Source organism: Rana temporaria, chromosome 4 (assembly GCF_905171775.1).
Source record: "Rana temporaria chromosome 4, aRanTem1.1, whole genome shotgun sequence".
NCBI classification, from domain to species: Eukaryota; Metazoa; Chordata; class Amphibia; order Anura; family Ranidae; genus Rana; species Rana temporaria.
The window spans coordinates 79,227,665-79,251,970 of record NC_053492.1 but is presented as its reverse complement, the minus strand read 5'-3'; the positions used below and the strand labels follow the sequence as shown (position 1 = coordinate 79,251,970).

Here is a 24,306-nt window from a genome sequence, read left to right as displayed (position 1 = left end):
ATGTTAAATGATGAATTACACTCATTAGATTTTAGACAACTAAAATGAGTTACTAAAACAATTGCAGAAAACAATTTTAGTCCTAAGACTAAAACTAAATTGAAATTTTCTGCTAAAATGAACACTGCAAAGAACCTGTAGAAATGCCAGCTCAGCATTTAGATATACCCATTCCTAATAGCACCTCATTCCCTATACCAGTAAGGTAAATGTGTTTCCGCACTACGCCTACTGTGTCCCAAAACACTATGGGCTGGATTCAGAAAGATGAGCGGATCTTTCTGCGGGCGTAACGTATCTCAGATACGTTACGCCGCCGTAAATTTGGGCGCAAGTTCCGTATTCAGAAAGCACTTGCGCCCTAAGTTGCGGCGTAACGTATGTGGGCCGGCGTAAGCCCGCCTAATTCAAATGGGGATGTTGTGGGCGTGTTTTATTTAAATTTAAGATGACCCGCGTATGTTACGTTTTTTGTGAACGGCGCATGCGCCGTTCGTGAAAAAATCCCAGTGCGCATGCTCAAAATTACGCCGCAAGTAGTCATTGCTTTAGACGTGAACGTAACTTACATACAGCCCTATTCGCGAACGACTTGCGCAAACAACGTAAACATTTCAAAACTCGGCGCAGGAACGACGTCCATACTTAACATTAGCTATATAGCAGAGGTAACTTTACCCTGGAAAAAGCCTAACGTAAACAACGTAAAAAAATGCGCCGGACGTACGTTTCTGAATCGGCGTAAATACCTAATTAGCATATTCCTCGCGTAACTATACGGAAGCGCCACCTAGTGGCCAGCATAAATATGCAGCCTAAGATACGACACTTACGCCAGTCGGATCTTAGGGAAATCTATGCATAACTGATTCTATGAATCAGGCGCACAGATCCGAGGCACGATCACCGCCGGGCACCTGCGATCGCTCGTGACAGAGCGAGAACCGGGAGCTGTGTGTGTAACCACACAGCTCCCGGTTCTTTCAGGGGGAGAAATTACCGATCGCATGGTCATACAATGTATGTACATCGATCTGTCATTTCCCCGAGTCAGTCTCACACCCCCCCCCCCCTTTCAGTTGAGGGAACATAATTAACCCCTTTATCGCCCCTAGTGTTAACCCCTTCCCTGCCAGTGACATTTTTACAATAATCAATGCATTTTTATAGCACTGATCGCTATAAAAATGCCAATGGTTCCAAAAATATGTCAAAAGTGTCCGCCATAATGTCGCAGTACCGATAAAAATCACAGATTGCCGCCATTACTAGTAAAAAAAAAATATTAATAAAAATGCCATAAAACTATCCCCTATTTTGTAGATGCTATAACTTTTGCACAAACCAATCAATACTCACTTATTGCGATTTATTTATTTACGAAAAATATGTATTTTTGGGGGATATTTATTATAGCAAAAAGTAAAAAATATATATTTTTTCAAAATTGTCGCTCTATTTTTGTCTATAGCGCAAAAAAGAAAAACCGCAGAGGTGATCAAATACCACCAAAAGAAAGCTCTATTTGTGGGAAAAAAAGGACGCCAACTTTTGTTTGGGAGCCACGTCGCAGGACCGCGCAATTGTCAGTTAAACCAACGCAGTGCCGAATCGCAAAAAGTGGCCGCTCATTGACCAGCAAAATGGTTCGGGGCTGAAGTGGTTAAAATATAAAGAACTTTCCACAAGTATATAGGTCAGGGTTTCAGGCTCACTTGGGTAGTGAGGCAAGGCGGAGAATGACTGCGCTCAAATTTGCACCTTTAAAAAACAAAACAAAAAACAAAGTTAATACTTAATATTTTAATTCATAAAAATATTTTTTTTCTTTTGTCTGTTAAACTTTACACTTGTTGCTTTTACATGCCTGTTACATGGGGACGGAGTTGTCATTTTATGAGAATTCTTTACCTAGGAGATTGAATCCAAGATGATGCTGCTCTATTCTTGTTTAAATACCTGTTTTTGTTTTACTGCACAGCCTTCCTACTGACATTCAGGCGGAGTCTATACCAATGATTCTAGGCGGCGGTGATGTTCTTATGGTAAGTTTAGTATCCTATAAGGCAAAGAATCCATGACTTGTAACGTAAACTGTGTCGCTAAACATTGTGCTAATTTTTGTTGTGACATGCGGCGATCGTTGTCAGTCTGACACCCCGCAACACCGATCTCGGTAAAGAGTCTCTCACGGAGACTCTTTACCACGTGATCAGCCGTGTCGAATCACGGCTGATCACGATGTAAACAGGAAGAGCCGTTGACGGCTCTTCCTCACTCGCGTCTGACAGACGCGAGTAGAGGAGAGCTGATCGGCGGCTCTCCTGACAGGGGGGGTTCGCGCTGATTGTTTATCAGCGCAGCCCCCCCTCGGATCACCACATGGACCACCAGGGAAGCCCACCCTGAACCACCAGGGAAGAGCAGATCAAAAAAAAAAAAAGCATTAAAAAAAAAAAAGATGCCAATCAGTGCCCACAAATGGGCACTGACTGGCAACATAGGTTAAACAGTGCCGCCCCAGTGTCCATCAGTGCCACCCTACAGTGTCCAGTGCCACCCACAGTGCCCATCCATGCCCAGTGCCCACCTATCAGTGCCCATCTGTGCCACCCAAAAGTAGCCATCAGTGCCACCCATCAGTGCCGCCTATGTGTGCCCATCAGTGCCACCTATGTGTGCCCATCAGTGCCGCATACAAGCGCCGCCAATCAGTGCCACCTCATCTCTGCCCGTCAGTACTACCTCATCGATGTCCATCAGTGCCATCTCATCAGTGCCGCCATATCAGTGCCCGTAATTGAAAGAGAAAACTTACTTATTTACAAAAAATTAACAGAAAAAAATAAAAACGTATTTTTTTTTCAAAATTTTCAGTCTTTTCTTTTTAGTTGTTGCGCAAAAAAAAAATTGCAGAGGTGATCAAATACCACCAAAAGAAAGCTCTATTTGTGGGAAAAAAGGACGCCAATTTTGTTTGGGTACAGTGTAGCATGACCGCGCAATTGCCATTCAAAGTGTGACAGTGCTGAAAGCTGAAAATTGGCTTGGGCGGGAAGGTGTATACGTGCCCTGTATGGAAGTGGTTAATGGTGTAAGGTCAACACAAGACATACTGTCAGTGCCCCTGATCACCGCTACACCAGTTATCTGATAACGCCGTACTGCACTGGTAAAAATTTGGAAACATATTTTTTTTTTAAACTCGCCATGCCTCTTACTAAATACGTTGGACTGTCTAGGTTCCAAAAATGGGTTATTTGTTGGATATCTGTACTGTCCTGCTGTTTTTGGCCTCAAGAAATAAGAGAGGCTGTTGGTACCTCAGGATTGACAGATTTTCAGACATTTATACCATAGTTTGTGGACATTCCTACAGACTAAACAATAAACACTGATTTGCCTTTTTTTCACCAAGGAAATGTAGCAGAATACATTTTGCAAAAACCGAAACGGAGAAAAACGTATTTTTTTTTATTTGTTGATTTAGCAAAATAAAAAAAAAAACAGTGGGGGATAAATACCACCAAAAGAAAGCTTTGTTTGTGTGACAGGATAACAAATTTTTATTTGCTTGACTGCGCACTTGTCGTTCAAAATGTGATAGTGCTGAAAATTAGCCTGGGCAGGAAGGGGGTAAAAGTGCCAGATTATTGAGGTGGTTAAATATAAGTTTCCACTGAAAACTTGTGATCTTTGGATCTGTCTCACATAAGTCCCACCTTCCTGACATGCAGTGGCGACTGGTGTGTGTGTTGTTTTTATTTGGGGGGGGGGGCAGCAAACAACCTCCAATCGCCCCTCCGCATTGGAATCCATGCGCCGGTGTCATGAAAGAGGCCGTACGCATGGATAGGGGAGGCACCCTTAATGGACGGGCCCTGCTGAGATGGATTTAAGTGTCTGTTGTGTGCACAGATCAACATCTTTTCCCCCTGATTTCATGATCTTGGTGCTCATGGTTGCTGCTGCGGGATGTAATTGGTTTAATATGGGATCTATGATATTAATGGCTTGAATTTTGTTTGTTACAGGCTGCTGAGACTGGTAGTGGCAAGACAGGGGTAAGTTTATTTGGTGCTGGTACTGATTACAGTACATTTCTTCTTTCCTGTACAAAAGATCGAATAAAGTGCTGCAAATGGTGGAGATATTTTGAGCAAACGAGCGCACGATCCACAGCCTCACAACTGCAGCATTGTAATCCAAATATAAGGTCCACAGCACTGTATAGAGCTCTTAACATTTTCATTTATTGACTACTCCACCGTAAACACATTCTATATACAGAGATGTTGACGCGTTTCGGCCTTAATTGGCTTTAGTCATAACAGGTTATGACTAAGGCTGATTTATGGCTGAAACATGTCAATGTCTCTCTCTGTATAACCACTTAAGGACTGCCTAATGCCGATATAAGTCGGCAGAATGGAACGGCTGGGCACAGGCACATACCTGTACGCCACCTTTAAGAGCCCAGCCGTGGGTCGTGCGCGCGACCCAGTCCGAAGCTCCGTGACCGTGGGACCCGATCGCCGCCGGTGTCCGGCGATCGGGTCACAGGAGCTGAAGAACGGAGAGAGGTGTGTGTAAACACACCTTCCCCGTTCTGTATGGCAGTCGCTGATAGTCTGTTCCCTGTTATAGGGAACAACGATCAGTGACGTCACACCTACAGTAAGAATCACTCCCTTAGAGCACACTTAACCCCTTAGAGCACACTTAACCCCTTAGCGCCCCCTAGTGGTTAACCCCTTCACTGCCATTGGCATTTTCACAGTAATCGTGCATTTTTATAGCACTTTTCGCGGTGAAAATGACAATGGTCCCAAAAATGTGTCAAAAGTGTCCGATGTGTCCACCATAATTTCGCAGTCACGAAAAAAATCGCTGATCGCCGCCATTACTAGTAAAAAAAATTTTTTTTTTAAAAATGCCATAAAACTATCCCCTATTTTGTAAACGCTTTAACTTTTGCGCAAACCAATCAATATTTTTGTTTATAGCACACAAGATAAAAACCGCAGAGGTGATCAAATACCACCAAAAGAAAGCTCTATTTGTGGGGGAAAAAGGACGACAATTTTGTTTGGGAGCCACTTCGTATGACCGCGCAACTGTCAGTTAAAGCGACGCAATGCAGAATCGCAAAAAGGGACAAGGTCCTTAACCTGCATAATGGTCCGGGTCTTAAGTGGATATAGAATGTGTTTACTGTGGAGTAGTCGATAAACAAGGATTTTAAGATCACTATATGGTGTTGCAGACCTTCTATTTGGATTACATTTTCTCCCCTGCATGCTAAAAATTATGTATGAAGAACGTTGAATTCAATGACAACAGGGTTGTCAGCTGTAGATCATGACTACCCCTGGACAGGAAGTGATCGTCCTACTGGGCCCAGATTGCAGAACAAAACTGTATTAAAGTTGGCTCCACCCAAGAGGTAGTTGTGTTTGCTTTGTTTTTTTGTAAGATTGTAATTTGTGAATTTTTATAGTTTTGTTTTTTGAAGTCCATTTCTGTTTTTAACCTCCTTCCTTTTTTTTTTTTTTTTTAGGCTTTTAGTATCCCTGTCATTCAGATTGTGTATGAAACCTTGAAAGATCATCAAGAAGGCAAGAAAGGAAAGGCCGCTGTTAAGACTGGCAGCTCAGGTAATTCTGTATGATTTAACAGTAGTTCATCATCTGTTGATATTTTAGCAGTAGGTTCCAGATTAAGCAAATTAAAGAGAATTGGTTTAAATCTCTGTTCATCCAAGAATTTGTATATTTTCAGTCTTAAAGCGGAGGTTCGCCCTCAAAATGAACTTTCCAGCATCCTTAAAGCGGAAGTAAACCCATCAATTTAACAGTTTGAAAAAGCAGTTACATTCCTGGCATGCCGGGAATGCTAACTGTCACATTGGTTGTGCTCTCAACCAAACTGTCAAACCATCCAATGGCTGGAGTCATAACTGATCACATGTGCAACATAATGGCAGTAGAAGATTAAACAGAGGCCAAGACGCGCCTTAGCAGCCGTCAATCAACTACTCTTTGCTTATAAACGCCCATTCCCCGCAGGATTCCCCGCTCGGAGCCGAAAAACAAGGGCTCATATAACGATAAGTACAAGAAAAAAAAAAAAAAAAACAGCATACTGCAGATGTTAGCAGTATGCTATAGCTAATGTCAAAAAGTGGATTTTTGGGTGAACCTCCGCTTTAAATTGCTAAAGGGGTTAAATCGGAACTGAACGCATCAATTTAACAGGTTAAAAAAACTGTTTCTTTCACAGCAACTGTCACATTTGTTTGTGTTCTCTGAACCAAACTGTCTGGTGTCATAAATGATCACATGTGCAGCACCATGGCAGTTGGAAATCAGAGGTCAAGGTGCCGGCTTGCTTGGATGAAAATAGGAGGGTTTAAAGGGGAAGCTCTGCTTGTCTGTCGTCTCCCCCACCCGCCAGGTACCTGCTCCCGGCTCAGTTGGCTGCAGGAAAGTAAGCTGGTAGTTCGTCCCCCTCCTCCTTTCCCCAGCAGCTGGCCATTTATACACTGTTTGTATCTGCTGACTTTTATTTTTAAATTTTTGGGCATTTGGCGCAGTAGTTTGTATTGCCGGGGGTGGGGCTTATGGCCATGTGACTGCTATGATTGGCTGACAACGCAGTCGCATGGTCTGAAATACCCCGATTGCAAGCAGTGACCGAGAGCTTTCTGTGAGTCGTCGATCACCGTGCAGGGCGCACGCTCTCGGCACAGCTCTGTTGGTGCTATTGCACGCAAATATGCGGCCCGGTATTTTTGCATGTGCTCTGCACCAAGAGGTTAAGGGAAGAAGTTCATTCCAAACGGAGACTTTGGGTATTCCCTGGCTCAAAAGAAAACCTAAACTAACAAAACGATCACAGCTGTAGTCACGGCTGTGGTACCTCTTGATCACGAGGGTAGCAGAATTTAGACACAATACATAATAAAGTGCAGTATGAGCAATTTATAGCCCCAGGAAGATAAGAAATGGTAGAGGGGGTACCCGTGGTGGACCATACCAGGTAACCCCCCCCCCCCCACCCCGCAAAGCCCCTCCTTCTCAAGGAACATAGAACTTGCACACCATCCACTTAGTCAGGCACAGTACTGGCTCTAGCGTTCGTAGTGGAGGGAGATTCAATCCAAATGTCCCAGACCTTATGGCATTTTTTGTGGCAACCTCGGAATAGATATTTCATTTTATTCAATGGGACCACTAAATTAACAAAGTAGGGGCCTATCCGATTTCCATGCCAAACAATGGCTTTTCTGGCATAGAACAGAAGTTGCACTTTAATCATTTATACGGCCCCCTTGCTGCTGTGTAAAGTTGTGTAGATGGCCAAATTCCCCAATGCTTTCTAAGTGCCTTTAGCCTACATTGGAGATGAGATTGCGATGCTTCTGAGATCAGAGTAACTCAGTTGCATATAACACTCTGACCAACATTTCACCTCCTCCTAAGCTGTGTCAACTTGCTGCAAGCTACTTTTGCATTCTTGTTGACATGCAAGAAAAACTGTCCTGGCACAAACCATCAATCGCCGATCTCGCAACTGGCTTCTGCCGAACAAGCATGCTGGAAAATCAGCAGCCAATTAGCATCCGAACGGTGTGTTCTGGAGGGGGGGCAATCCTCCTGTCAGAACACATCAGCACTTGTTGAGGTCCCTGTACTAACTAGGGCTGCAACCAACGATTACTTTCATAATAGATTAGTTGGCCGATTTATTATTGTTTCGAATTATCGGTTAATAACCTTAAAAAAAAAAAAAGGTGATTTTGCAGCGATTTGCATTTTTACATTTTTTTGGGGCCAATTTGCTGTTGGACAGATTAAAAAACACAAATTGCCGCAAAAACGCATTACATGCTTTTCTGCAGCTTCTCCATTAAAGCCGTATTTATCGGCGTATACCGCGCACTATTTTGCCCTGAAAATCAGGGCAAAATCGTGGGTACGCGATATACGCCGATACCCGCTTTCCGGCCACGAGTTTGAATACTGCGCCGGCATATACCGAGCGCAGTACACTCGTGTATCTTCGGGCAGTCTCAGCGCCTCTCGCACTGACGTCCTGAGCGTACAGGGTATATGTCGGCGCATTATTCAAACTCGGCGCAGGAAATGAGCGAGGAGGACGCCGCCGAGGACGGACGCCGAAGTTGCCGAAGACGGACGCCCGAAGCCGCAGAAGGACGCCGGACCCGACGAGGCCGCCGATGGACGGCGCACAAGACACCAAAACTGTAAGTACAAAAAAAACAAAAAAACTTTTTTTCCACAGGATTGGGGGCCACTTTAGGGGTGCGCGGTATACACGGGAGCGCGTTATAACGCAATAAATACGGTATATTGAACCAAAAAAACGAAAAAGCACAGTTTTTTGCATTAATCCTTGACCTTTCCAAATACGCAGCAGCTGAAAATATCATGGATGTGAACGTGTCCCATAGGAAAACATGAAAATGAACTGTAGTGTGTTTCTGCAAAAAGCACCAAAAAACAGAGGTGTGACCCAGGCCTGAGATGTTTAGTAACATAATGGGGTTAAAAAAAAAAATGGTACAAAGAACAAATAATCGCTACTGAAAGAGGTACATTTTTTTACTGTGGGACAATGAAAGTAACATTTACAGTAGCGATTTGCTCTTTTTGCACTATAAAGGGCTGGGTTGAGCGGAAAAAAAAACTTGGTGTATACCTGGCATAAGTCTAGTATTTTCTGCAGTTCCCCTGTATTAAAAAACGTTATTTTGTTTTTTATAGTGATGAATAAGTGGCAGATGAATCCATATGACAGAGGCTCTGCTTTTGGTAAGTATTTTATCATTTGCTTAGAATTGGGGGCGAGCTTGTGTTAGGCCCAAACTTGGGTTTATCCTGAACCAATAAGGAATCTGTCGCTGTCCCCCAATCAGCCCATACATTCCCTATTTCGCAGGGGCAGAGATCCTTGTGACATCATTGACCTAATATGCCTACGTTGGGTCAATGACATTGGCTCCAGTTTCTATAAGTTATCTCTTATATCATTGTTTAAAACTTAAATTGTACAATGTGCTCTTTGTGTTTTTTATTTTGTTTGTTTATTTTTTTGTGGTTGAACTGGATGGACTTGTGTCTTTTTTCAACCTGACTAACTATGTAACTATGTAAAGGTTAAAGCTGAACTACAACATTACTTTTAGTCTTGCACAGCTGTAAAGGCTCTTCTCATGTACTGAAATTGGTTAACCTGATTTCACTGCACACCTTGAGCATCTCACAGTGTGCAGCGTTGGCACAGAAAGTCAGAGCCTGCCTCATTTTCTGGTTGGAAGACCTCCAGCAGCACCTAGTCACTCCCCCCCCCCCCCCCATTTCCAGCCTGACTGCCCCTGCCATTCATTGGATTTCAATGTTCTCAATCATGGAGGCTGAGCATCAACTGTGGGTGTTACCTAGGGTGGTCTTCAGACAACCACAGCCTGTCTGTGTGCGCACTCCTTTAGACTCAAATCCACCAATTAAGGCGCTCTATTTGTCCCTAGAACCAGTCTGCTACTTGCATCAGGACTGAGGGCTAGAGCAGAGTACTGAGGCAGGATGCAGTGATGTTACATAGTTACATAGTTACATAGTTAGTCAGGTTGAAAAAAGACACAAGTCCATCCAGTTCAACCACAAAAAATAAACAAACAAAATAAAAAACACAGTACAATCCCACACCCAACTCCATACCCACAGTTGATCCAGAGGAAGGCAAAAAACCCCAGCAGAGCATGATCCAATTTGCTACAGCAGGGGAAAAAATTCCTTCCTGATCCCCCGAGAGGCAATCGGATTTACCCTGGATCAACTTTACCTACAAATCTTAGTACTCAGTTATTTTATGTACATTTAGGAAAGTATCCAGGCCTTTCTTAAAGCAATCTACTGAGCTGGCCAGAACCACCTCTGGAGGGAGTCTGTTCCACATTTTCACAGCTCTTGCTGTGAAGAAACCTTTCCGTATTTGGAGGTGAAATCTATTTTCCTCTAGACGTAAAGAGTGCCCCCTTGTCCTCAGTGTTGACCGTAAAGTGAATAACTCAACACCAAGTACACTGTATGGACCTCTTATATATTTGTACATGTTGATCATATCCCCCCTTATTCTCATCTTCTCAAGAGAATAAATTCAGTTCCTCTAATCTTTCCTCATAGCTGAGCTCCTCCATGCCTCTTATCAGTTTGGTTGCCCTTCTCTGCACTTTCTCCAGTTCCCCGATATCCTTTTTGAGAACCAGTGCCCAAAACTGAACTGCATATTCCTTTAAATCTAAAGCAACTCCCATCCTGGTATATTAAAACAAAAAATTATGTGGACATTCTGACCAGCTGCAGGTTTCATGGAAGTAATGTGCAGTTAACTGATGGATTTCTTATGTTGTTGGAAGTTGCTTTTTTAATTTATATATTTTTTTTATCTTCTACAGCCATCGGTTCTGATGGACTTTGTTGTCAGAGCAGAGAAATGAAGGAGTGGCATGGATGTAGGTCAACCCGTGGAGTCAGCAAAGGTAAACGAAGCCAAAGAGCATTCTGATTATACAAATAAAATGACAGCTACTGAAGATTCCATGTAACATGGATAAAGTACTGTATATCTTAGCAGTCTTTAGGTTTAGTGGCTGAATTTTTCTTTATTTCTTTCACCTGGTGATTTTGCCAGTAACTCACTTCCTGTCTTAGGATGAAAGCCCTCACTTGCTGTACCATATTTTTGGAGGAGCAGCACGGTCACCTTTAGAACAACAAGTGCTTGAGGTCTACAGAACGCCACCTTCATCTTCTCAAATACATAAAGAGGGGGAGGAGTTCTGTAGCTCAGTGGCAACCTGTGCAAGGCTGATGAGATTCTTTGCTGCAGAGACGCTGTGTTTGTTCGCTTGAAGTTACGAGCTCACAACATTTCTGACAGGATCAATCAGTATTTTTGCATTTAGTGAAGCGATACAGTCCTGTGTAACAAAACGCATTCACACAAAACTTTTCACAAATACTGGGCATGCAGCAGACTTTGTCAGTGGGAAGGACACTTGAGGAAACTTTCCCCTTTCTTATTCTACCTCTGGTCTTCATGCTTGGAACATGCATAATACACACGGTAAAGAAGGAGCGCTAGTGACCATCATTAACCCCCATAGGCCCGGAAGAAGTGTGGCTTCTCGGTCACCCTGTGCCCCTAGTAGACACAGGGTTACTTGCACATAAGAGGGGCTTGGGGAGCTGAAAAGTTTCCTGACCTCTCTAAGGTAAGCTGGGTTCCACAGACCCCTGCCCAAAGTGACTCCCGTCACAGTACCTAAAGGGTACATGTAGTTCTAAACAAGATCCAGTTTACCATCTGTAACGAAACGTCCCACACTCCACTTGAGTGCTTTCGTCGTATACCACTTTCTCCCAGTCTGAATATAGATATCGGATATTCCAACCCTATCAACGACAAACAAGACGATACCTGCTTTATTGTTGAACATGAACTCTTTATTAGAGCCAGAATACAAGTCTTGTATACAGTAGAAGAGGAGGTGCATACCGCCTGCTCATATTGCTCTACTGTACATTTGTAACCAGAAAGATAAATTAACTTGAGCTAATCAACTAATCCCTTATGCAGCCGTTGTGACTCCCTAACTACAATACACATTATCATACATATCAACACAGAACTCCTTCATACAATTGCAGGGTCAATTGGCACAATCAACAATGGGTGAAAGACCCTTAGACGTTCTACAAGACTCATTTATATTATAACAGACAGGGGGCTGGCATTGACATCAGCATCTCCTAACTGTATGAATCTCACTCTTTCTAATATGACATATACAGGGTTCCCAGAGTCTGTGTCTCTTGGGGGACATGGACCTGAATCCAAAGTAACACCACTAGAGGTCGACCGATATATCGGTCGGCCGATATATCGGCCGATATTTGGCCGTTTTTGTGAAATCGGCATCGGCCGATTATCGTGAAAAAATCGGCCGATTCGCCGCTACAATATCCAGGCCTTGAGGTCCCTTGCCTTCCAGTCATGTACTGACCAGTCACCAGTGCCCCCGCCATGAATCCTCCATCCGCATTGGCCTCTGCTACTCACCGCAGGTCCTGGAAGTCTACGTACGGCGGCGAGTAGGGGCGTGACGTCACGGTCCTTCCCCCGCAGCTCGCGGTCCACTCCGTGCTCACATTGCGAGTAGGGGGCCACGCCTGTCTCTCACGTCACCCTTGCGTGCCCCACCCCCTGCTGCTCCTGGTTCCCGGGTCTTCTACTGGCTCTCCGTTGCGAGTAGAGGCGTGACGCCCAGTGCGCGCCCCGCCCCCTGCTACTCCTTCCCGGCTTCTTATTTTGCAGCATCCCCTGCATTCGAGCTAGGTATGTGGCATATTCGTTCATTGATGTAGATCACTATGGGCATTTATTTTTTGTCAACACTAACACTGCTGGGCAAGGTCACGCTGATGGGCACTTTTTTATGTTAAGGGGCACTCTGATGGGTATATTTTTAATGTGCGCACTGATAAGCATATTGTTTTAAGAGGCACACTGATGGACACATTTTGTTGTGCCCATCAGATTGCCCCTTAACATAAAATATGCCCATCAGCATACACATTAAAAATATACCCATCAGAGTGCCCCTTAACATAAAATTTGCCCATCAGAGTGTCCCTTAATAACAATAAATGTGCTCATGGGCACATTTTATGTTATTAAGGGACACTGTGATGGGCAAATTTTATGTCAAGGGGCACTCTGATGGGCACAACAAAACTTTTATGTTAAGGGGCACGCTGATGGGTATATTTTTAATGTGTTCGCTGATGGGCATATTGCATGTTAAGGGGCACTCTGATGGGCAAATTTTATGTTAAGGAGCACGTTTTGTTTTGCCCATCAGAGTGCCCCTTAACATAAAATGTGCCCATCAGCGTGACCCTTATTTTAAGTTAAGGGGCACAATGCATCCCCACCCATCCCTCTCCACAACACATGGCTGTGGAGGAGGCGTGTACAGAGAGGTGGCTGTAGAGGAGGGGGTACAGAGAGGTAGCTTTACAGCCACCTCTGTACCTCCCTCCGCCACAACCACCTCTCTGTACCTCCCTCCTCCACAACCACCTCTCTGTACCTCCCTCCTCCACAACCACCTCTCTGTACCTCCCTCCTCCACAACCACCTCTCTGTACCCCCCTCCTTAAAATGACTAAGATTGTATTTTTTTTCTTTTTTAATAATTATGAGGTGGCACTGATGGGCTGCACTGGTGGGCACTAATGAGGTGGTACTGATGGACACTAATGGGCTGAACTGGTAGGCACTGATGAGGTTGCACTGACAGGCTGAACTGGGGGACACTAATGAGGTGGCACTGATGGACACTGATAGGCTACACTGGTGAGCTGCATTGGTGGGCACTGATGGACACTGATAGGCTGCACTCCACCTTTCCACCCTAAACAATAACCTCCTCCCCAACCTAGGTTTTCTAAAATAATGGGAAAGAAAAAAAAAAATCGGCCTAAAATATCGGCCGCAAAAATCGGCCTAAAATATCGGCCATCGGCCATCGGCCGCCCCGATTTTGAAATATCGGCATCGGCCAGAGAAAAACCCATATCGGTCGACCTCTAAACACCACCTCAAGGGTCCCCAGGCATACAGCTCACAAAGCGCACCGTTCCCCCAAGTGCCAGGGCCCATGATCGCAAGACAAGAGGCTAGCATTCAGTCCCCTCCAAAAGCCTCTTTCCCGGGTGAGTCTGTCACACCATCTTTCACAATCATCAAATCTGTAATAACAACAGTTCTGAGATGCAGTCAAATGTTCCTTGTTACTGCCATGGCTTGCAAGGTGGTCAAGCTGTGCATACCTAAAATTCTGGATGGACTCTCTGGATACTGCTATATACCCCTTTTAGCAAACTTTGCCAACAACATGGATTTTTAGTTTACATATACTGTAATATATTAACCACTTCCCGACGGCCGCATGTATATGTACGTCCACAATATGGCACGTACAGGCAAATGGGCGTACATGTACGTCCTTGCCTTTCCGCGGGTCGGTACCCCCCTCGCTACATGCGGCGGGCGGGTTCCCTCGGGGAGCGATCCGGGACGACGGCGCGGCTATTTGTTTTTAGCCGCTCCGTCGCGATCGCTCCCCGGAGCTGAAGAACGGAGAGAGCCGTATGTAAACACGGCTTCCCCGTGCTTCACTGTGGCGGCGTATCGATCGAGTGATCCCTTATATAAGGGAGACTCGATCGATGACGTCAGTCCTACAGCCACACCCCCCTACAGTTGTAAACACATACTAGGTGTACCCTAACTCCTACAGCGCCCCCTGTGGTTAACTCCCAAACTGCAACTGTCATTTTCACAATAAAGAATGCAATTTAAATGCATTTTTTGCTGTGAAAATGACAATGGTCCCAAAAATGTGTCAAAATTGTCCGAAGTGTCCGCCATAATGTCGCAGTCACGAAAAAAAATTGCTGATTGCCGCCATTAGTAGTAAAAAAAAAAAATAATTAATAAAAATGCAATAAAACTATCCCCTATTTTGTAAACGCTCTAAATTTTGCGCAAACCAATCGATAAACGCTTATTGCGATTTTTTTTTTTTTTTTTACTAAAAATAGATCGAAGAATACGTATCGGCCTAAACTGAGGGAAAAAAAAATGTTATATGTTTTTGGGGGATATTTATTATAACAAAAAGTAAAAAATAATGCATTTTTTTCAAAATTGTCGCTTTATTTTTGTTCATAGCGCAAAAAATAAAAACCGCAGAGGTGATCAAATACCACCAAAAGAAAGCTCTATTTGTGGGGAAAAAAGGACGCCAATTTTGTTTGGAAGCCACGTCGCACGACCGCGCAATTGTCTGTTAAAGCGACGCAGTGCCGAATCGCAAAACCTGGCCTGGGCATTAAGCTGCCTAAAGGTCCGGGGCTTAAGTGGTTAAACTTGTATTGCAATATATGTTTAAGCTGGCCAACTGCATCCAAGTAATCCCTCTATGGCCAGTCCCTACTCTGCTCTGCAAAATGTGAATTCTTCAGTGCACATAGTGCCAGTATGGGGCAGATAGAAACAAGTTGGGGCAGATAGAAACAAGGTTTAGGTCTGGTCACTGACATGCAATAGAAATAATATATACATGTGCTCAAATCCCAATGGCTTTTTCATGTCTATAATACATCAGGTGCTAAAGGGTGTCACCACATTAACACTAAAAATTCAGGATGAACTGATTTGTAGTTCACTTATATTGCAATACATGTTTAAGCTGGCGAACTGTGTTAAAGTAATCCATCATACGGCCAGTCCCTACTCTGCTCTGCAACTTGCAAATGCCCCAGTAGATCTAGTGCCAATATGCAGGAAATGGACACAAGTTTAAGGAGAACTACAGGATCATATCTGGCCACAGACCTGCAATGCAATAGAAGTAAGATATACCTTATGAAATGTTGCGCAAGCTGCGGGCCTGGGCGTACACAATTTATCTTTAACTGGGCACATTCACCTAAAACGGACATTATTCTCTGGTCAGACCTGACGTGTGACCTTTTGTAGGATTCCAATGGTTTCATCAGTTCCCTAATTGAACTAAAACTCAAAAGCTTTGGCACTCAAAGAGAATATTGCGCAGCGCTGCTGTAATACTTGTTGCCTTTGTTTTTACAGGGAAGTATTACTATGAAGTGTCCTGCCATGACCAGGGTTTGTGTCGAGTTGGTTGGTCTTCTCTTCAGGCGTCCTTAGATCTTGGTAAGTGTATTGTGTACCTTGCAAACTACATATTGCCTTATGGAAATGTTCACCCAAACTGGCATAACATGTTTTACATAGTCTTGCTTTCTTATCTCCTATGGATATAATCATTAAAGGCCCTTGTGCGGGCTCCGCTTTGCTCAGTAGGGATCACTCCGTCCCCCGCTGAGCAGGCAGATGACATGTTTGTCTCTGCACACTGTGCAGGGACCGACCTGTCAGAGTGCCACTCTTCTCTATGGGGGATCAGATGAAGACGAACCGTAGAGTCAGTTTTCATCCGATCCGCCAGATGGATGGGAAATGTGGTTTTCATCCGTCACACTTTAGCAAGTCGGATGTCGGCGGACATGTTGCCATTGACATCCGTTGCTCCATAGACCTCTATGAAGTGCTCGTTCAGGTCCGCCTAAAAAAACTGACAAGCGGACCTGAAGGGGCTAGTTGTGGATAATGAATGAGAAAACTCATATCTAAATTCAGGCTGTTTTATTATTTTTTTTTTCTGTCAAATAGAACTCTCATTCTTAGTTCAAAAGTTTTCCTTTCCTGAAAAGTCTTAAAGTTTCCATTTAAGAACTAAACACTGAGGTCTTCCATAGTGTGGTCTGGTTGTGAGAAATGGTGTCCCACAGGTGTGCAGAAATCCTCCATGTTCCTTGATGGTATGTCTGTGCAAATTCATCCTTGTTCGCAACATCTTTCCTGTTTTACCAATATAAGATCCTTTGCTACATCTTATACATTGGGTGAGGTACACAACATTACCGGAGGTGCAGTTGTATGATCCCGTGATATTCAAGGTCTCTTATGGGTGTGTGACACTTTGTTTTTGATAGATTCATTTGGTTGCACAGTATGCAGCGTTTTTTTTTTTTTTTTTTTTTTTATTGCAGTTTGCTTCCATTATTTGTGACTTCATATTTGGAATGAAGTTTCCTGTTGATTAGTTTTTGAGCTTGGGTGGTTGTCTGAATGCCAGTATTGGGCATGGTTGTAATATTTCTTTTAGCATATTATCCTGTATTTAGATGGTAGAGCTGCACGATTCTGGTTAAAATGAGAATCACTATTTTTTTGCTTAGAAGATGGATCACGATTCTCACAGCGTAACATCTTTTACATTAAAACAAAAAAAAATTGGGCTAACTTTTATTTTTTTATTTTTTTCATTGAAGTGTATTTTTTCCCAAAAAAATGCATTTGAAAGACACCTGGGCAAACAGTGTGACATAAAATATTGCAGCAGTTGACATTTTATTCCCTAGGGTCTCTGCTAAAATATATATGTTTGGGGGTTCCAAGTAATTTTCTAGCAAAAAATATTGGTTTTAACTTAAAGGGTCACTAAAGATAACATGTTATACTTTCCTCCACTGTGCAGCTCGCTTTGCAGAGTGGCCCCGATCCACGTCTTCTGGGGTCCCTCGGCGGCTGTCTTGGCCCCCCCCGCAAGGACTCAACACCTTGCACGGTGTTGAGTACTTGCGGGCGCGCTCCTGTGATACAGTGAGCGGCTATGGCCGCCGGCTGTATCACTCGGCTCTGCCCCCCGGCGCTCTGTGTCATTGGATGTGATTGACAGCAGTGCAAGCCAATGGCTGCGCTGCTTTCAATCAACCAGTGAATGACCTGGGAAGACGGCCAAGAAGCCTGTGCGTTCACGGCGTGGAACTTTCAAAGGGTCAGGTAAGTAAAGGGGGGCTCCTGGGGGGGGGGTGCTAATACAGATGTTTTTTCACCTTAATGCATTAAGGTGAGAAAACTTTTACCTTTTACAGCTTTAGGTGGACTTTAAGTGCCTAAACTTTCTGAATTTACACAGAAGTTTGCTCTAAGAAGGAAGTTAGTTACAATGTTTCATGTTAGACTTGGCAGACTGACAAATTTTTTTCTTACACACAGAAGTTTATCCCTTTGATCTAAGAAGGAAGCATTAGTTACAATGTTTCCTGTTAAGAACTTGGCAGACTGCCCCGATTATTTTCTTTTGACAGCTGAGAGAGCAGATAAAGCCTCTCCTCTTGTTACATGAAAGAATCGGCAAACAAACTCTGCATTGGAGATCGTCAGGGGGGTTGAATCGAGATCATGATTTTTTAGCGATTAATTGTGCAGATCTATTAGATGGGTTGCAAATTCTTTATGATTTATCTTCTTTATCCCTTCTAGTGCTGGATTGTATGTGGATATTTAAGGTACACGGCTATTTTTTCTCTTTTGGATTTCAAAGCTGTGTATGTGCTGGTTTTGATGGTTTTGTCTTGGTAACCTTTCTTATGGAAGTAGTCTGTTGGGGTTCTGTGATATATATATTTTTTTTTATTTGTCCCCTGTATCTGAACATATTCTGAGATATCTGATGGCCGGCTGTGTATGATGGCCCATTTAGTGTGTTGGGGGTGAAAACTGGAACTTTGGAAATACTTCCATCGGTCAGTCGGTTTCCTGTATATCGAAGTGCGAAGCTTGTCATCTCTGATGTATACTGTGGTTTATCCATTATAGTAATAGTATCTGCATGGCTTTTGTATGCTCTTCAAGAATTTGTCTTCCAGGTCAGCCATACACTGGAGATAGAGATAAAAGTAAGCAGCTGCAGTATTTGTAGCTGCTGACTTTAAAAAAAAATCGGCGGACCTCCGCTTTAAGGTTTTTAACTTGCAAGGCCTGAGATTTGTTCATTTTAGTGTATTCATACCTGTTATGTTTGGTCTGGCTGGATTTCCTAGCCAGTCCCCTATTTGTGGATTATCTGGAATCTCATTAATAAGTTCTGAATGTAGATGGGTTGGTAGTGTTTTAACTGCTTAGTAAAATCCTAGTTCGGATCCAGTTTTTTTTTTTTTTTTTTTTTTTTACAGTAAATGGCATTTGCCAGCTGCCTCTTTCCCTCTTGTATGTATTTGATTTGTTATACACTAATAAAGATTTGGTGATATTTTATAGATTTACTTTTCTGTGTATTATGACGCACCAAACATCCCCCTACTCCAGGCTCCTTGATTAGGGACCTCTTTTTCGTTCTTGGGTACTTCTATAAATTCTGGACATTGGCTGTAGAGAAGGGAAGACTGCAGATAAAAAGTTTATAACTTGTACATAAAACAAACCCTCCTATATCACCTAAAGCCAATCCCTTAACTGGGCATGTGTTGGGGTTTACAACCACACTGGTGACCCCACAATAGGGATACAACTTTTTCATGGAATGGAGTTTAACAAGACACGTGGCCACGCTTTAAAATTAGAAGAGAAAAGGTTTAACCTTAAACTAAGTAGAGGGTTCTTTACTGTAAGAGCGGCAAGGATGTGGTATTTCCTTCCACAGGCAGTGGTTTCAGCAGGGAGCATCGATAGTTTCGGAAAACTATTAGGGCCCGTACACACACGATCGGATTTTCCGATGGGAATTGTGTTATGGCAGGCTGTTGTCGGAAAATCCGACCGTTTTGTATGCTCCATCGGACAATTGTCAGATTTTCCGCCAACAAATGTTGGATAGCATGCGTTGGAGCTGCACGATTAATCGCGGAGAGAATCGCAATTTCGATTCTCCCTCCCTGCGGGATGACCTGCGATTCTTCTGTTTTCACCGCTGGTTCCACGTAACCAGCGTGGAACGCAAATGGCGCCGATATCAAAACTGACGTCAGCAGCCTGCGCCGCTGGATAAATGCCCGAGCTTCAAGTCTCAGTTCTGTACAACAGTAGTTTGTATCCATGCGCCACCCAGTGGTTGCCGGCGGTACTGCTTCTGATGTATTAATCCTTCTCACAGTTCTGTACAACTGTGTGTATCCATGCGCCACCCAATGGTTGCTGGCAGTACTGCTTCTGATGTATAAAAAAAAAAAAAAAAGAGACCAGTGATATGTCTATAATGTTAAAGACCATATAACTCCTATGAAAAAAGCAGAATCAAAGTTTGATTCTGCTTTTTTCATAGGAGTTATATAATCTTTAACATTATAGACATATCACTGGTCTCTTTTTTTTATATATTCATATTTTTCAGATAAATCGCAGGTTTATTTTTTTTTATTTTTTTTGGGGGGGGGGGGGGGGGTTCTGGCATAATTTTTTTGAGAATCGTGAGAGAATCGTGATCTTTAGTCTAAGCAAAAGAATCATTCTCATTTTGACCAGAATCGTGCAGCCCTAGCATGCGTGTGTTTTGTGTTGCCGCATTATACGATTGTGTGTGTGTGTGTGTGTGTGTGTGTGTGTACACAAGTTATTCGGACAAAACTCCAAAGTACAAACACGCATGCTCGGAAGCAATGCTAACCATAACGCAACATTAGCAGAAGTTGCCCAAAGGGTGGCGCTAAAGAGCTGAAAAAACATGTTTTGGGTTTGTTGGCCGACAATTATTTGCCATTTGTATGCAAGACAAGTTCATGGCCAACGCCCTTCGGACAAAAGTCCTACGCTTTGTCCGCGGAAAATCCGATCGTGTGTACAAGGTAACACTGACATATAATCACACATGTAGGTTGGACTTGTATCTTTTTTTCAACCTCACCTATTATGTAACCACTTTAAATTCAGATGGGTTATTGTAGTCCGCGCACTGCTTTGTCCTTTCTATCCTTGGACTTTGTTTCCGGATATGATTCTTTTTTTTCTTTTTTTTATCAATGTTTTCATCTAATATATTAATGAAATGCTCAGATTTGTTTTCATCCAGAGGAAAAAACGAATATTGATCTCTTTCTTTAGGAACGGACAAGTTTGGCTTTGGGTTTGGAGGAACAGGAAAGAAGTCTCACAATAAGCAGTTTGATAATTATGGCGAGGTAATTCCATTCTTTTTCTGTGTAGTGGAGGGACCTATAGGTTTCATACGGTTACAAAACATTGAGTGGTCTGGTTAATATGCTATTTCTAAATTCAGATTTTTTCAGGATTTTTTTGTAAATAAAAGCTTTATAGACTGTTATATTTACTGTCATTAGACTAGTGCTTATATGGGACACTCACATTGGTCTCTGCCTCAGTATAGCTTACAGAGCGATATGTCTCCCATAGGCAGATAAAACCCCAAGCTCTATATCTCTTCCAGCCAGAACATCTCTATACACTGATATTCTGAACCTTCCTCATCAACAAGTAGTCCATTCTGCCACGAGTATTGCTGTTCATGGTACTGGGCAAACTTCTTGTAATATGACCATCAATGCAGCTCTAATCGCACATTACATTGAGTGGGAAATGATTAACCACTTAACCCCCGGACCATATTGCTGGTCAAAGACCAGAGCACTTTTTGCGATTCGGCACTGCGTCGCGTTCAACAATTGCGCGGTCGTGCGACGTGGCTCCTAAACAAAATTGGCGTCCCTTTTTTCCCCACAAATGAAACTTTCTTGTGGTGGTATTTGATTACCTCTGCGGTTTTTAGTTTTTGCGCTATAAACAAAAATAGAGCAACAATTTTTGAAAAAAAAAAATATATATATTTTTTACTTTTTACCATAATTTCCCCCCCCAAAAAATAAATAAATATATATATATATATATATATATATATATATATATATATATATATATATATATATTCCTCAGTTTAGGCTGATACGTATTCTTCTACATATTTTTCGTAAAAAAATCGCAATAAACGTTTATTGATTGGTATGCGCAAAAGTTATAGCGTTTACAAAATAGGGGGTAGTTTTTTATGGCATTTTTATTTATTTTTTTACTAGTAATTTTTTTTTTTCGGTACTGCGACATTATGGCGGACACTTTTGACACATTATTGGGACCATTGGCATTTTTATAGCGATCAGTGCTATAAAAATGCATTGGATTACTATAAAAATGCCACTGGCAGGGAAGGGGTTAACACTAGGGGGCAGGGAAGGGGTTAGGTATGTTCCCTGGGTGTGTTCTAACTGTAGGGGGGTGGCCTCACTAGTAGAAATGACTGATCGCTGTTCATACATTGTATGAACAGACAGTCAGGCATTTCTCCCCCTGACAGGAGACAGCTCCCGGTCCTCGCTCTGTAACGAGCAATCGCGGGTGCCCGGCGGCCATCGCGCCCGCCGGGCACCCGCATGGGAGTCAGGGACGAGCGGGGGGCGCGTGCCTCCGGCCCCCTAGTGGCTGCTTAGAGAGCCGACGTTATTGTACGGGCTCTCGCGCAGGGGAGCCAACCTGCCGCCATAGAACTGCGGCGGCAGGTCGGCAAGTAGTTAAAGGAGTTGTAAAGTCAGAAGTTTTTTTTTTTTATATTAAAGCATTGAGATAAAAAAACCTTCTGTGTGCAGCAGCTGCCCTCAGCCCCCTTAATACTTGCCTGAGCCTCGTCTCTGTCTAGCGATGTCCACGAGTGTCTCGGCTGTCTAAAACTCTCCCTCCTGATTGGCTGAGATACAGTAGTGGCGCCATTGGCTCCCGCTGCAGTCAGCCAATCAGGAGGGGGTGGGGCCGCAGCTCCGTGTCTGAATCGATACAGGGAGCTGTGACTCAGCTCGGGTGCCCCCATAGCAAGGTGCTTGCTGTGGGGGCACTCATCAAGAGGGAGGGTTCAGGAGTAGAGAAGAGGGACCCGAGAAGAGGAGGATCCAGGCTGCCCACTGCACAGAGCAGGTAAGTATAACATGTTTGTAAAGTGTGTTTATTTTTTTCTTTCAATAGAAATAATCACTTTAAGGGCTTAATTTTTGCTGCATAAAGTAACTCTTGGCCTTGAAAGTTTTTTATTCTTCACCTCCTTTCTGGAGTATATTTACTTATTAGAGACAGATTTAGAGCATCAGAACCACAGTGTTTCCTGGCCGCATGTGACCCATTTGCTAACATATAACATGTACTTTGTGAATAGACCTAGGCTTTAAAGGAGAAGCCCAGCCTGAGCTTTTTAGGCTGTGCTTCTCCTCTGGGTCACAGGATGCAATTCGTTTTGTGACCCGTTTTCAGCGGAGAGTGCTCTGAAGTCTGCTCTCCGCTGGCATCAGTTGGCGCAGCGCGTCGTCATGACTTCCAAGTCGGGATCCACCAGCTGCCTTGATGGCAGTCTCGGTGAGCACCTCCTATATGGGCTTGAAGGTATATAATGCCTATGGTGAAATCCACTATGCCCTGGGGGTCTGAGTCCACCCTTTGCTGGGTTCAAAACACTCCAGGTTTGGTAGCTTCCCCAAGCCACCTCTTCTTCTGTACCAGGGATATGCAATTAGCGGACCTCCAGCTGTTGCAAAATTACAAGTCCCTTCATGCCTCTGGGTGTCATGCTTGTGGCTGTCAGTCTTGCTATGCCTCATGGGACTTGTAGTTCTGCAACAGCTGGAGGTCCGCTAATTGCATATCCCTCGTCTATACTCTCAACTGATGAAGTGGCTTGAAGAAACATTACAGAACAAGTCCGGCTGAACGTGACTTACTAATTACTAGCTATTCCATGACCTGGATAATTGAGAACCTTCAGACACTCCATGGGTTTTAGATTACTTACTTTGAGGCAAGCAGAACTCAACACGGGTGTTCCATATTTGCTGAAAAAAAGCCTGTGTACATTTAGAGTAATTTGATCATGTGACGGGTATTGCAGTATTCTGTGTAAACAATAGTATGTACAGTCTTATGGTGCCCATACACCAGATGAAAAATCTTTGAGAATCTGTCATTCGGACTGTTCATTTGTTTTTAGTCCAGTTAATGGGCACAAATGGATAATCGATTTTGGTGTTTTCTATGCCAAAAAGTCTAAGGAAAAGTTTGGAAAACTTCTGCCAAACGATAAATTGAAAGGTAACGTGTTTCTCGTCCGTGGAAAAAAAAAAAAAAAAACTGTTACTGCACATGTGTGACAAGCATTTTAACCCAGAAGATAAACGTGTGTGTTCATGAACAGTCATGTCAAACATAAAGAGCATAGTAAGAGTGCACACAAGAAACATACAACCATCAAGATAGGCAACATTTATATACCCTTTTTGTTTCTTTAAATGTCCCCTGAAAAAAAATTAGAGTTCAAAGTAATGCAATAATAAACGCTTTATTGCAATAAAAAAAAAAAAAAATATGTATATATATATACATTATCCACTTGCAGCCCACGTCACTTTAGCTTTACTGCTATATATATGTGATTCTGCCCTTTCATGGTAGGAGGCACATTAGGGTTCCAACCAATGGATGACCACCGACACCCGCTGAATGGTGAGGTTGTGGACGGGGCATAGAGCTCTGTCTATGTAAATAACACAGAGCTCTGTCCTGTCACCAGGGATGTGCTAGATTTTGTTTCCCCCGCAAAGCAGGGAATAAAATCCAGCACATCCCTTATTGAAAGCACTTCACATTACCCACATAAACACTGGCTAAGCACACATTTAACCCTTTGATCGCCCTAGATGTTTAACCCCTTCCCAGCCAGTGTCTTTAGTGCTTTAGCACTTATCACTGGTTCCCACAAAGTGTCAGATCGCCTGCCATGCAGTCCTGCTTTAAGGCGCTAAT

At 43.2% G+C, this 24,306-nt stretch overlaps 1 protein-coding gene across 1 annotated transcript in view; it reads left to right on the top strand.

Annotated features, from left to right (window-relative positions):
* DDX1 (DEAD-box helicase 1) overlaps window positions 1–24,306 on the top strand; it is a 79,541-nt gene that overhangs the window by 6,092 nt on the left and 49,143 nt on the right. The window contains exons 3-9 of the mRNA XM_040348568.1: window positions 1,982–2,045; window positions 4,035–4,064; window positions 5,561–5,657; window positions 8,790–8,837; window positions 10,481–10,564; window positions 15,748–15,831; window positions 20,560–20,636. Coding sequence (XP_040204502.1) covers window positions 1,982–2,045; window positions 4,035–4,064; window positions 5,561–5,657; window positions 8,790–8,837; window positions 10,481–10,564; window positions 15,748–15,831; window positions 20,560–20,636 — 484 coding nt within the window. The remainder of the gene's footprint in view (window positions 1–1,981; window positions 2,046–4,034; window positions 4,065–5,560; window positions 5,658–8,789; window positions 8,838–10,480; window positions 10,565–15,747; window positions 15,832–20,559; window positions 20,637–24,306) is intronic.